Source organism: Prosopis cineraria, unplaced genomic scaffold, assembly GCF_029017545.1.
Source record: "Prosopis cineraria cultivar Desert tree isolate PC_DT_omini unplaced genomic scaffold, ASM2901754v1 PC5, whole genome shotgun sequence".
Classification (NCBI taxonomy): Eukaryota; Viridiplantae; Streptophyta; class Magnoliopsida; order Fabales; family Fabaceae; genus Prosopis; species Prosopis cineraria.
Window position 1 is genome coordinate 36352047 of NW_026555336.1, and position 14760 is coordinate 36366806.

Here is a 14760-nt window from a genome sequence, read left to right on the forward strand (position 1 = left end):
TACCGTACACTTATCACCATGCTTAAAAAGTAACACTACAAAGTATATACTTATCCATGCTACAATTTCACTTAACATAATCACATAATATAAGTTGCCTATTCTAGTTTACACCACAAAATAATTCAAATTAAGCAAAAAAAAAAACTAGCACAAAAATAAAGAGGATCTTTGAAAAAAGCCTTGCATGATTATAAATTCAAAGTCAAAACCAACAAAAGCTAGTCAATTAAATAAAATGAAAATTTACCCTTAAAGGTGAAAGCTGATTTAAAAACCACTTGCACTCATGTACCCAAGTTTAGTGTGTGTTTGGATAACTTTTCAAACTAGAATGGGATAGCCCAAACTGTGTGTGAAATCAGAAGAGGAGGAAGGAGAAAATGCAAGGGCATGACTTGGCTCTACTAAGACACGTCCATTAGGACCCTTAAAGACATATTGAGACATCTAAACACCAAAGGTAAGTAATTTATACCCTCATCTTCCATTCTCTACCATTTTTATGAATAGTAAACTTAGGGTTTGAGTTAGGAGATTAACTTTTGATCCACAAGAGTTATGGGTCCAAGCCTATAGATTAGACTGGATATAATGAGAGTATTTTAGAGTATATAAACCCTACAATGATGATTTTATCAAGAGTTAGTTGGGAGGAATCATTTTCATACGAATTTTGCATTTAATACGGTCGTGGGGAGTGTTTATGGTTCATTAATGGTGATTTATTAATTCATTGAGGTCAATGTGGGTTAATGAAATCTAGTAAAACTTATTAAGTATGAATGAATAGTGAATTATAGGATTGATAGGGTGAAAAATGTGGAATTTAATGTGGATAAATTCTCAAGAATGAGATGTTAATGATGACAACATTATGGAATATTTGTAGAGTAACTCTTTGGCACCATTCGAGCTTGTAAAGCTTTGAAAGTTAGTATTGTAAAGGGTAAACCTTTGATCTCTTAAGGTTTGAGGTAACCGAGGAAAACCTAGTTTATATAGTTGAATGTTAATTGATTATTTTTGTAACATGATTGATATTTTAAACTATTGATGCAATTTGGCAATGTAATGAACTTGTAAAATGGTTTTGAAAGTAGTAACCCCTTGTATGCCACGTATTTGTGATTGATGATTTTGTTTTATGGCACGTTATGGTGTAATTGATAAAGTGTGATATTTTGAAATACACTGTGTATGGTATATTGGTTGTGGAGTTTATTAGGAGTGAGAAATCGATGTGAATTTATGCTGGGATTATGAATTAGGTCACATTTGCATAGTATATGTGACATGTGCATGGCATAATTATTAGCAGGAATTCACCTAAAGAGAGAAGTAGTTAGTAAATTGGTAAATCCACATGGTATTGTTAATGACTGTTGGAATTAGGAACTCATCTTAGCACCAATCGTTAAAATCGAAAAGTAACCCTTATCCCATGGTTGATTCAGGACTATCTCACTTGTTTTATAAGAGACTCAAACCTAACTAATCTTCACCGATTCATGAAGAGGCTAAATTATGGGTATGAGAGAGTTAATCCTGGCCTAGTAACTTCTTACAAGTGAAAGGCTAGGTTAGTCCATGAAAGATATAGCCATTGAATAGCCACATGTTTCATATCAGAGGTAACTGGAGAGTATAAGGTTGGCATTTAATCATACATTTAAATTTAGCCATATGATTGTTATTATTGTAGTTTGACATGTGTTATAGGCGCGTGGTTAATATTATTGCGACCCCCCATTGTGCATTGTCATTTAGTATGAATATTTGTGCCTTTGAGCCCAATCACATAGTTGTTGGTGTTATGATCCATGGCTATATTTATCAAATGTGTTTATATGGGTGTTTTTGCCCATTTGTGTTTGTTTTCAATTGATATGCAACTGTATAAATTAGGTAAAACTTAATTATTGAGTAATTGTACTCACCCCTCAATTCTCAATATTTTTAAGGCCTAGCTTATTGGATTCGATTTGAGGAAAGCCTATTGAGACATAGGATTGTAGTAAAAATCTTACTTTCATGCCTCTCTGCTTTATTTATGTTATAAAATTGCCAACTAGGTCACATGCCATTATTTTGAGCTACTTACATTAGTTTTTGTGTCTCACTTGCGTATTTTATACCCTTGGTTAGTGAGTTTTGATTGTAAAACCTTAGATATGGCCAAAATACTTGTGCAAGTAGGAAAATGTATAATTTGACTTATTTAAAATGGAAATGATTGTTCTGTACAATAAATTCCTCTGCCTTATGTTTTGTGAAATTCGGAGTTGAGTGGTGAAATTGAGGTTTATGTGTTTTTTGTTGAGTATGGTGTGTTGCACGAGTCTACTAAATTTCATTGGATATGGTCGAATGGTCGGTGTAAGTTTTTGGGCACTTGTAGTTGAGTTAAGATACCATTGTTTTGAGTTTTATGTGAAAAAGTAATAACAGGGTGGGATCTCCTTGTATGTTTGTGAATTGTTTCTTCTACTGAAATTTTGAAATACTTTTTTCTCCTAATTGTGAGTTATGAAAACTTAATAATTCTTTAGGGCTTAGCCCTTTAATTACCTTGATTTTAGAGTTAATGACATTTAAATTTAGAGAATATTACATATAAACTCATTAATATCCATCTAAAAACAATCCAATTGCATTTTATCATACTTGCACTAATATTTTGAGCTTGTGTAAGCTTATAACCACATATCACTAGTTTAGGGTACAAAATACACAAAACACTTTCAGTTATAATGCAAGTAGACTAAATAATGAAATAAAATCCTAATTGACAAATTAACAATGTTTAATGCACATAATTTAAAACTAAGAGGCCTACAAGTAATATTTACTCAAAAATCTATGCCTCAAGTCATTTTTCTCGATCTTGATCTTACGAGGTAGGCCTTAAAATATTAAAGAATAAAGGGTGAATACAATCACCCAGTAACTAAACTTAACCTAGCCTATACAGTTACATATCATTAATTAAAAATAAATGTAAATGATAATAAATTCAAATATCATACATATATAGCAAATATAACCTCAACCACAACCATAACAACCATATGACCGGGCATGCAATCACCAAATATATCATAATTATACACATTTTGGGATTGCACAAATAACAATCATGCACCCTTAAAACATGCTAGACTATAATAATAACAACCATATGGCTGGAACTAAATACATGATCAATGCCAGCCTTATATCCTCCCGTTATCTCTGACATGAAATTGATGACCATCAGTGGCTACATCCTTAACTTAGATTAATCTAGCCTTTCACTTATTAGGAGTTATCGGGTCAAGGTTAATTTACTCACTTGTGTACCACATTTTCCCCTTATACTAACAACAATGGGTATCGTACCCTTAATCCAGTATTCTCGTGAATCGATAAAAACTAGTTAGGTTCGAGTTCCTCAAAAAACAAGTAGGACAATTTCTAATCAATCATGAAACAAAGACTACCTCTCAATTCCAATAGTTGATACCAAGGCAAGCTTTTGATTCCCATGGTAAGCCACCATTACCACGTGGCTTTACTAAATTGCTCTTCTTTCCAAGCGAACTCCCATCAATGACCATGCTATACAAATAATAACAAGTTGTTTGCCTTTTAATACACATTAATCCCATCATATCATGTTTATAAAATTCTTTTTCTCCACTAGACTCCACATACCATTAAACACATGGTAACATACTCTCAATCATCATCATCATTCACACTTATATAAACATACACATTGCTTTCAACAATTCAGCACAGCTTCAAACAATGCTAAGTTTGCATCAATGGGTATTCAAAATATCAAACATGTTTTAAACCAATAAATTCAACAAATAATTGATTAATATACAACTAAAACTAGATTTTCCCACAGTTACCTCAAACCTTTAAGAGATCAAAGGTTTACCCTTTCAAATACCAACTTCCAAAGCTTTTTCTCAAGTTTGAATGGTTCCAATTGATTAATCTATAATTATACTATAAGAACATTTATTAATATCCCTTTTTGAGTAATTTTCCCAACATTTAACTCCACATTCTCATTTCATCAACATTATAAACTCACACCCAATTATATCCATTAGGTTTACTAAGTTTTAACAACTTATATTGTCATTAACGAGTCATTAAACCGTTATTAATGGCCATCAAATACTCCTAACAACCTTATTTATTATCATTTTTGGGTATTAATGGTCCCAAAAAACTAATAACTTATAAAACCATAAACTGTAAGGTTTAAATACTCCAAACCACTCTCATTATTCATGTTTTAGCTAATAGACTTGAACTCATAGCTCATATGGATTGAAAATCATTATTTCAACTCAAACTCTAACTTAAATCCTCATGAAAATGGAAGGGAAGGGAAGAGAGAGGCACAATGCACTTATCTTGAGTGTTAGGAACCTCCAAAATGTCTCCAAGGGTCCCTAAATTTATGCCCAAGCAAAGTAAACCTCGTGTCTTTCATTTTCTCATTTTTCTCTCATCTGGTTTTAGTTTGTCTTACAACTATGGCATGTGGCACATAGGATCCTTCTTAAATTTATTCTCACCCTTTGATACTTGAATGGCCTGACTTCACTTCGAATCTGCATTTAGAGTGAAATCACAATCAATTACACAAATTTGACCCCTCAAGCCTACATGACATCAATAAACTTAATTATCCTCATTAAGCCCAATCAATCGAGTTTAAATTTCTAAGATGTTGCATCCTTGCTTTGCTTAAAGCTCCTCACCTTCTTTTCTTCATTGCCATTCTGATTGTGCATTATGATCCTTATCATTACTGTTTGAGAAGGTCTTTCATTGATCATGTTGCTCGCTTGCTATGGTCTATGTTGCTCAAGTTGAGAGTTTCTCTATTACAGGCTTAAAAGCCTTTCTCATACATTATAGAATCAGTTAGATATGATGCCTCAAACTTAATGCTTAATAACCATGCTATTCGCAACTCCAACTCTTTTTATTTATCATCTACCTCGCTTAAAAGCTTTTGTGGTGGTAGTCACCCAATTGCACTGTCGTTTCTACTGTGTTTTGAGCTCCACTACTTTGTTTACTTCGTTCGGCATTTAGAAATGGCAATGAAGGAGGGGTAGGTAATGGAGATGGTGATGGCAGCAATTCTAGTGTGATTATGGAGATGTCAATGTCAAATTGGTTGGTGATAGTGGCAAAAAACTTTTAGCATTATCTCATGTTCTCAGAAGGCCATCACTTCTTTTACTTATTAATATCCTACTTTTTTTATAGGAATGGATTGTGTTGCTCTTTACTACAGAACAAATTTTGTAACAAGGAATGGTCCATGTTGAATTTAACCTTTAAAAAATTAATCTTTTTTATTTGTTAATGTATTTTATATGTTAGTAAAAATGAATCTTATATTTTTATCTACTTTTTAAAAATTTTTAATTTTAAATTCCATATTTTTATCTAATAAAAGGCACATTAAGAGATTTTTATTATAATTTTATAATTTTATCCTTATTATAAATTTAATTTTATAATTCACCGTGTATCTCTTTCATATATTTAATTTGAAAATTTTTTATCATTTAATTCTACCTTTTTAAAAATTAAGATTTTCTATTTATGAACGCATTTTATATTTATAATATATTTTTTTAAAAAAATTTGAATTTTAAGTTTAACATTTTTTCTTAAAAATATCAAATTAGTCACAAGAACATATACAATAAAACTCATGTCCATTTATGTCATTATACATTTAAATTGACTTTTGAATCAAATCATTTAAATAAGTTTTAGTTTGTCCAACTGATTTTTTTAAAAAAATCCAAATATAAATCATGTTAACATCATAAACTTTTTTCTTAACTTTAATTTGTTAACCTTAGTTAATTCTAACATCAATTGTGTATTTTGTAATCCAACCACAGCCTTAAAGTTGTAAATATGGGTTAAGTTTGATGGCCTATCGGTTTAAATTTGTTTTTTTCTAAAATTTTGGGCTTGAAAAACTTATAAATTTTAGCGTGATAAGGTTTATAGGTAATGTAAAAAGGGCTTTAAGTAGTTTAATAGACTTGTTTTTCTTTTTTCCCATAAAAAATATTTTTTATTTTAAAATCTATAATATATGTTTATACTTTAAAATTAAGACTTATATTACTTATTTTAAAGTTGTAAAAGTTATAATTTATGTTTTTAAAAAATATGTAATATTGTAATGTAAAAATTAAATTTTTAAAAATTAAAAACTAGAAAGGATATATAGGTTTGCCTAAGCCTATTTAATAAAAGTCAAGCTAGAAAAAATAACTAGTTTTAAAGTAAATGAATTTCTAAACTCGAATTCATATAGACTAAACTTATAAGACCTAGACCCACCCATTTATTGGCTCTATTAAATTTAGAGTAAATATTGTTTTTTTTTAATTGCCACTTGATATTCAAGATTGTAACCTTTCATTTCAGTTCATTTCAATTAAAGAATTGTGATCTTAAGTTCTAAAAAATAATTCCCTTTTCATCTTAAATTATAAAACAACTTTAAAGAAATTTTGCTGTGTCAAGATATAACACTATTTGATAAAAAATACAACTTATTAATGATATTTTTTAATATTTTCTTTAAATAAAAAATAAATTAAAATGATATTATAACATAATGAAAACTCATATAATTTTGTTTTGAAAAAAATAAATTTGTAAAATATTATTATTATTATTATTTATATAACTATAAAATGGCCCTGCCACGTGCGGGGTTAGGGAGAAATTCATATATTATTTTAAATTTTTTTTGAACATTATTTAATGTGAGTATGTATTATGTGAAGTTCTGATTTGATAAAATGTGAGTTTCATATTGTAATTCAATGTATTGTTTATTTTTAGTAGATCATAACACATTATAATTGTTTTAATTTTCTTCTCTAGAAAATTTCACCCATATTAGATTGCATAAAATATGATTATAACAATTGAATAAAAATAGTAGAATAGATCTTTTAAGAAATATGTTAACATGATGTTATAAAAACTTTATTAAATGTTACTAGTTATGATTAGGTATGTTTTAATTTTTTTAAGCAAAGTGAAAAACATTATGAACATACAAAAATGTGAAAAAGAAATTACATCTTAAAAAGGGCCACCAATAAAATTTATTATCCATATAGTAAATGCATGATAAGATATTTTTATAACAACTTTTTATTTTTATTTTATAAATGTGAGTGGGGTATGGTAAAGGAGGTTAATCCTTGAACAATATGATAAACTAAGATTTAAATCTCAAATAAAATTACTTTTAATAAAAAAATACTTATAAATAATTTAAAAACTTGATATTTTTTTACAATATATATATATGTTTTTCACTTTTGTGCATACTAAAAACACAGACATGTTATTTTATTTCTAAACTTATTACTTACAAAAAAAAAGATAATTTAAAAATGATATGAACATAAATTATGTTAATTTGATGTCTTAAAAATATAATATAAAAATAATGTTTAAATATTAATAATTACGGTTAAATATGTTTTATTTTTTAATAAAATAAAAAAATAAGCATAAAAAAAGTATAGAAAAAACCAGTTTTCTTTTTTAAAAGGAGGAACTGATGGGTCGATGGTATTGGTAATTTCACTGTTTCATGAATAATGATTTTTTATATTTTATTATATAAAAATGTAAGGTATTTTTAATTAAATTTTACTTTAATTGAATAGTTATTTATTTTTAAACTAATATTATTTTTTCATATTTATCACCATTAAGTACTCTACAATAAAATAAAATTATTATCAGCAGAAATACTTTTAAAAATAATGATAATTATGTCTTAAAAGATTCAAATTCTTAAAAAATATTTCATATTTTTAAATGGATGAAGTAAAAAATTTTATTTAAAATTATTTTATAATTTAAAACGAAGGCGGAAAAAAAAAACAGTAACAGAGAGGGCGGACATCTCAAATTCTTTCTTTGGGTGCAAATGCAGGTTGAGCCATCAGAAACTAATCGCGTCGCTCTGCATGCGAGACTTGTTCGTCCCGAAAGCCAGCATCTATGCGGAGGAGCATAACAATTCATTTCTAATTAAGCAAGCTCCAAATTTCTCAAGCTAAGATCACATTTATTTTTGTGCTTAGGTGGAGACTAGAGAGATCTAAAGCGGAGAGAGAAGGTGAAAACTAGGGTCCTGACATCCCGGAAGAGGGTGAGGAAAAGAAGTCCAAGCCTAACTAGATAGGGCGATCGAGAACGACCCGTAAAAAGATGCCCGCTACTTCCTAAATAGTACTTTCCTCTTTTATCACATCCCAAGCCCTATAAAGCCTGACACACACTATAATTACTACTGTGTGTGAGCGTCTCCCCACCTGGGGAACCGAGCAATCTCAGGTCGACTCGGCTAATTGCTGCAGAATCCTCAATCCTGCCAAACTCTTTCTGTTTCCTCATCACCGCACCACCATCACTTCCTGATGTGACCTATCGGCTTTTATTTAACCTATGAACACCCAATTGGGTATTCTCTCCCACGTCACATCGCCACTGCCCCTCCTCCCCTCCCCCCTCCACTCTTTCCCTTCTGGAGTTCTGGGTATTCTTCTTTTACTGTGCAATGAACCAGAGCCATCGTATCAATCTACAATAGTTTGGTCCGCCTATACGCGGACATGTTTGTCAACTGAATTATTAGGTACTGTTTATTTTTTTCAAAATTTTATAGATTAACATTAAAACACAGCTAAAAATATAAGATAAAATCCAATGGATGTATTTTCTTAATTATTATTATTATTAATTATAAATATTGTCAACGTAACCCTCTTAATTCTAGTTTTCCCACATATAAAACAGTGAAGCAGCGTGGGACGTCCTCGTTTCAATAGTTGTTACATTTGCTTTTGTTTTTCCCTTCTATACACATACGCCACCCATACTTGCTTGATCATTAAAAGGCCTCTTCCTTTACACACACCTTCATTGCAAGGCCAGACGGCACCAGAACCAAAGCCCACCACTATCCCCTCCGGCACTCCCGTGATCCCGAGGGAAATTTCCAGGACCATTATCAAAACCCACCATGATCAACTGAAAAATTCCTCCCTTAGCTAAAAGCTCAAAATCCAACACCCTTTGCTTCGCCTTTTTCTGCATCTAGAAATTTCCGCTGTTCAAGAAATTTCTAGCTGTCTGCATCTGAATCTAAATGAGACGACCTTCTCAGTGACTAGGTTAACTGATGAGATTCTAGCCTATATTTAGCTTAATACCTGCATTGCTTTCCCATAATATATCGCTATCGTATCAGGCGCCCTAGGCTTTTGCGTTTGCTCAAATACACGAGAAGTTCCACCAATAGTCATCATCATATCATCCAACCTTGCTTCGCTTCACCTACTTTTTTTGTTTTTTTGTTTTTTTCTTTCTAGTTTCAGGTGAACTTCTTTGATTCCATTGTGTGTTAAAACGCAGCCAAATGCTTTTTTGTTTTGTTTTTGTCCTTATCGGAATTCTTATTCTATAATATTGATAATGTTCTTTGTTTTCTTACAAGGTGAAGAAGAAGAAGAAAAATATGGTGAGGGAGAAAATTCAGATTAAGAAAATCGACAACGCCACGGCGAGGCAGGTGACGTTCTCGAAGCGACGCAGAGGACTCTTCAAGAAAGCTGAGGAGCTCGCAGTTCTTTGCGATGCAGATGTTGCTCTTCTGATCTTCTCCTCTACCGGCAAGCTCTTTCACTACTCCAATTCAAGGTTTCTCTCTCTACATACCACCTTAATCACTGGCAAAATTATTACTGAACGGAGGGTTGCATTAGTCGATAGAAAGGTGTCTTTAACGCTAAATAAGTAAATATCCATACAGTCTGCTGAATAATGTGAAAAGCAGACTCCCTCTATAATCTCTACCTTTTCTTTTGGCATACCGGTGACCATGATACAGGAAAATAATTATACTGGCTGCGTGGTTGAACCTTTCATTTTATATTTACGTTTTAGTGGCGTGCGTGAGCACGAGGAAAGCAAAAAAAAAAAAACATATACCATAGAAATCAGTTACATTTTTTTTTAATTGTTGTCCCCCGCATCATTGAGAAGCATGGTCGCTTGGATGAGTTTTATATGTATGAATGAATCGTAAAAATACATGAGATAAATCTCTTACTTTTTTCTAGCTTGTTGTCAATTGAAAAACAGGATAAAAACTGCAAAACACAATGTTGGGGTAAATACTTAAAAGTAACGAGTGGGGGGTTTCAAAATGTTTATGTTTTCTGATAAAAACAAATCCGTGTCACAAGTGACCATGTTTGCACGGTATATAAAACAAGCCTAACATCTAGGACAAATAAAGACAAAACCTCAACCAAAGGATACATACAAGTTTATATGTTGTAGGCCTGAACTGATGATGTACTTTTTCGGTGACGAAAAGTTTCCAATGATCTCAGTCACAATTTCAATTATTTTAATCATTTATTTGTGATTTTATTTTTTTATCTAAATTATTCTGTATTCCTAAGATTTGGGATAAAATTGACTCATACATAATATGCATTTGGCATGAAATTGAACTAATCTCAGACTTTTGGGTGAAATTGATGTTTGCCAGTTGCCATACTATTCTTTGTCGAAATCACAAAGGCCTCAGGCCTATCATGCTACGCGGCCTTTTTTTTGGCTGGCCGTACGTCGTGATCTATTTTTGACCCTATATGTATTAGCCAGCCATATTCACGGCGAAGTGAATGTTTTAATTATATATGTATATATTAATTGATATATAATTATATATTGATGATTATTGAGTTACTGTGTACTTGGTGTTATATATAAATCTTGTCCGGTAACTTAACTATTTTATTGGTGGAGGTGGTTAACGTTTTGTTTTCCCTTTACTTTTTGATTAAAGGGAAGAGGTTAACATTTCTATTTTAAATATATACAATCTTAGATTTTAAGTGAGAATTTTTTAATTTATATCCTAAACACAAACGACAGAGTTTTTCAATAGAGAAATGATTATGGTAATAATTTCTAAATTCCAATATAATAAGTGTTTTTGTTAAATCTGAATGTGAATGCGCAAACATCATTAAATAACTAGGATTCAGCATTGTTCATCTGTGACAAAACTGGCGCGGTGGAGAACGAACCTGTGCCATAGTACTTGCCTCTAAAATATGATTCGATTGACATTTTACAAGGTTTGTGATCATTGTTGTTGACAAAACCTATCTTCCATGATCTTTTGCTCTATAAGGAGTCCTCTAACATACACAAGTCAGTTTCATCTATGAATTGTGGGCTCAGAAAATTCCATATGGCAACTTATCTTGTTGCCCGCCAATTTTTTCGGTACTCTTTGAAAGGGTTAATTTTGTGTTTCTGATTCTTTTTCCTAATCTCTTGATGCTTTAATTTGCTTCCTAAAGCCTGAAGGAAATACTAGAAAGGCATCATTTGCACTCAAAAAACCTCTCGAAGCTGGACCAACCCTCACTTGAGCTGCAGGTCTGTGAATCCTTTCTTACGTGAATAGTGAATCTGAATTTGTCATGGAAAAATCAGATTAATTTGAAGAAGCTGCATAATTTGCTTTTATACTGTAGCTGGTTCAGGACAGCAACTACTCGAGTTTGAGCAAGGAAATTACCAATAAGAGCCGTCAACTAAGGTGTTATTCCCTCAATTATTCGGTGAAAGATTTGTTTGTCATGTATCATCATGATTGTTGAAACAAAATACGTAAATAATATCTTTTATTAAAAAAAAAAATTACATACAGGCGGATGAGAGGAGAGGATCTTCAAGGTTTGAATATTGAAGAATTACAGCAGCTTGAGACGTCTCTCGAAGCTGGGTTGAGCCGTGTAATTGAAACGAAGGTCTGTTTCCGAGCAATACTATTTTGTAGAATCATTAGCTACTTCATGCTTGCTTCGTTAATTCCTCTAGTTAAAGTCTTAATGTTTGATTTCAGGCCCAGATGATGATGGATGAGATCAATGATCTCCAGAGAAAGGTTAGAGACTTGAACTTGGGATTTTTTTTTACGCGTTTTTTTGGCCACACTTTTTCCTGTCAACTAAAATCTTACTGAACCACCAGGGATTGCAATTAATGGAAGAGAACGAGCGTTTAAGACGTCAAGTAGGAATATCTCTTTGCTCTGTTTGGATGCCTGTCATCAGTTTTCTGTGATTACTAATCAATACTCTTTTTGTATATGTGTCGGGACTGAAGGCGACAGAAATGCCGAGTGAGGAAAGTGGTGCGGAAGAAGGTCAGTCATCGGAGTCTGTCGGTAACATTTGCTGCTACACTGGGCATCCTCGAGACTATGATGTTGCCAACTCAGACACGTCCCTTAGATTGGGGTGAGTTCGTTCAAGTACTTAACCATTAAATTAAATTATTCTTCATTTTGGGGGAAAGTTTAGTAGTCAGGCATATGAATGCATGGTTTAATCTTTGATGTGAGATCCGATAACCATCTTTTGATTTTAATTGAATTGATTGTCGATTTTTGAACTTGCAGGCTACCATATTCTGGCTGAAGGAAATTTCCAGGGTTGGAACTTCTGTGTAGAGAAACGAATCCATGGTTTAAATTTAAATGCAACGACCCAGAGCTAGGTATCTGTTGGGGTATGCATATACATCATCTAGAAAAGAGGAGAAAGTAGTTCCATTCCCTGGTTGTGCTATCCTAAGATTTTCTCTGCTAACCCTGCAATATGATGAGTCAAAGGTATGGATTTGATGAAATGTCTGGTATTAGGACCATCTTTTGTAACTAGTTATAAATTAAACTAGATTAATTGATGTACAATGGTTAAGCAAAAGAGTACGTGGAATTAGCCCCAGGAGGCTGGGATTAACTAGTTCTGTTTTTGTAATTTGCATGCATCTACGGCTGTCAAGTGTCAACCAACAGGGCCAGAAAAATTAATCATAATTTATACTGAAAATAAATATTGATATTTTTATAAAATAAATAATTTTAAATATATATTAAATTTTATTAATCGTGTAAGTTAATAAAATTAAATAATAAAAAATGCATAAAACAAAACATTATAATAAAATAAAATATCCTCTTCATGTAAATATTTTCTATATTTATTAGAATAGTGTTTAGTTTTCATTAAATAAAACTGATATACATCTTTTATATGGTAGGTAATTTTTTTGATAAAATTTTTCATAGGAAATTTTTTTTAAAATTTTTGCTTTTTCATTTTAAAACTATTGCTATTTAAGTTTATAAAATACACATGTAAAATTTAAAATAATGAAATAAGTAAACTTTTATAAAGGAATAAGTGAATATTTTTTCAGGTAAGAGGGCAATTGAAATTTTTTAACGCGACAAGTAAAATTATTTAAGATTATCTTAGTAATTTCTTCTACATTATTAATGGGGGCAATTACCCCTCTATCATAATGATTTATCATTTATTCATTATTCCATTGAACTCAATACAATATGCCTAATACGTATGCAATAATAAAATGAAACACAATCATAATTTCATAACCAGATTCACCAAATCTATTATGAACTAATAATGTAACAACCTAATGCCTACTCTTTGGCATATTCTCTACGATGTTCCTGTGGAATACGAAGCTAGATATGATGGTCAACTGGGATAGGTTGATAACTTCAATGTTTGAATCAAGGTGGAACGAAATTACAGTATGTGGTGAACTATGGAGAGAAGTTATTGACTGGCCGATAAAAAGGGATGGTTAATTTGAAATTATATGCCCGATGATAACTTCTTCCCCTCATTTAGAAATATAAAATATTTTTAATTAAATTTTATTCTTTAATAAAGTATATACTTATTTTTAAATTAATCATATTTTTTTATATTTACATTTATTAAATAATTTATAATAGTCATTATTAATAGGAGTATTTTAAAAAAAATAATTATATTTCAAAACTTTAAAAATACTTTATATTTTTTAACATTCAATTTGTTAAAAAATACTTTATATTTTTAAGTAAAAGGAACGTAAAATTTTATTTGATTTGATGAGTTTGAAAGGACAACATTTGTTTTTGGATCATTTGATGGTGTGAGAAATGGGGAGCAACCACCTGGGATTGGGGGAGGAGAGGAATAACAAGCTAGAGTGGCAGAAAAATACTATATCTAACTTGACTCAGATAATTAAGAATGGAAATGATCGCTCGAGAAGGGGGAAGAAAAAAAGACGGGCAAGAGTAGTGGGTAATGATAGAGTTTAAGTGTTCAAAGTTTTTATTTGAATCGCAGACAGTGAGCCCACTTAGGGCTAGGTTCAAGTGGGTAATGATAGAGTTTAAGTGTTCAAAGTTTTTTTAATGGATGGATGTAAAAATTCAAAGTTAAAATCCTCCTAATGTAATTAATTAAAAAAGATATATATATATTTTAAGCCAACGGTAATAGTAGCCCAACAAATCTAAACCCCCCAATACGCGTGACAAAAATCACAAAATTACCCTCGTATAGCTTTTATTCTTTATTTTTTCGGCCAACACCCTCGTATAATTTTTGAATACATTTCTATTAGAGGTGTTCATAGGTTCGGTTTGGTTTAGTTTTGGGCAAAAATAAACCGAACCGAACCATTCGGTTTACTGATAATTGAGACCTGATCGGTTTTTTGAAGTTCGGTTTAGTTCGGTTTTATTTTCGATTTAATTCGGTTTGGTTAAGGTCTTGATCAAGT

At 31.3% G+C, this 14760-nt stretch overlaps 1 protein-coding gene across 1 annotated transcript; it reads left to right on the forward strand.

Moving 5' to 3' along the window:
• Window positions 1-8963: 8963 nt before the first annotated feature.
• Window positions 8964-12911, forward strand: LOC129312094 (MADS-box protein SVP-like). Its single transcript, XM_054954673.1, has 9 exons — window positions 8964-9458; window positions 9578-9780; window positions 11463-11541; window positions 11640-11704; window positions 11816-11915; window positions 12011-12052; window positions 12139-12180; window positions 12274-12407; window positions 12569-12911. Exons 2-9 carry the CDS (start codon window positions 9599-9601, stop codon window positions 12585-12587), a joined length of 663 nt encoding a protein of 220 aa, XP_054810648.1. The 5' UTR covers window positions 8964-9458; window positions 9578-9598; the 3' UTR covers window positions 12588-12911.
• Window positions 12912-14760: the final 1849 nt, after the last annotated feature.

Coding starts and splice junctions, on each gene's coding strand:
- LOC129312094 (XM_054954673.1), top strand. CDS start 9,599: ATGGTGAGGGAGAAAATTCAGATTAAGAAAATCGACAACGCCACGGCG. Junction 9,781..11,462: donor TTTCACTACTCCAATTCAAG/GTTTCTCTCTCT, acceptor TGCTTCCTAAAG/CCTGAAGGAAATACTAGAAA. Junction 11,705..11,815: donor AATAAGAGCCGTCAACTAAG/GTGTTATTCCCT, acceptor AATTACATACAG/GCGGATGAGAGGAGAGGATC.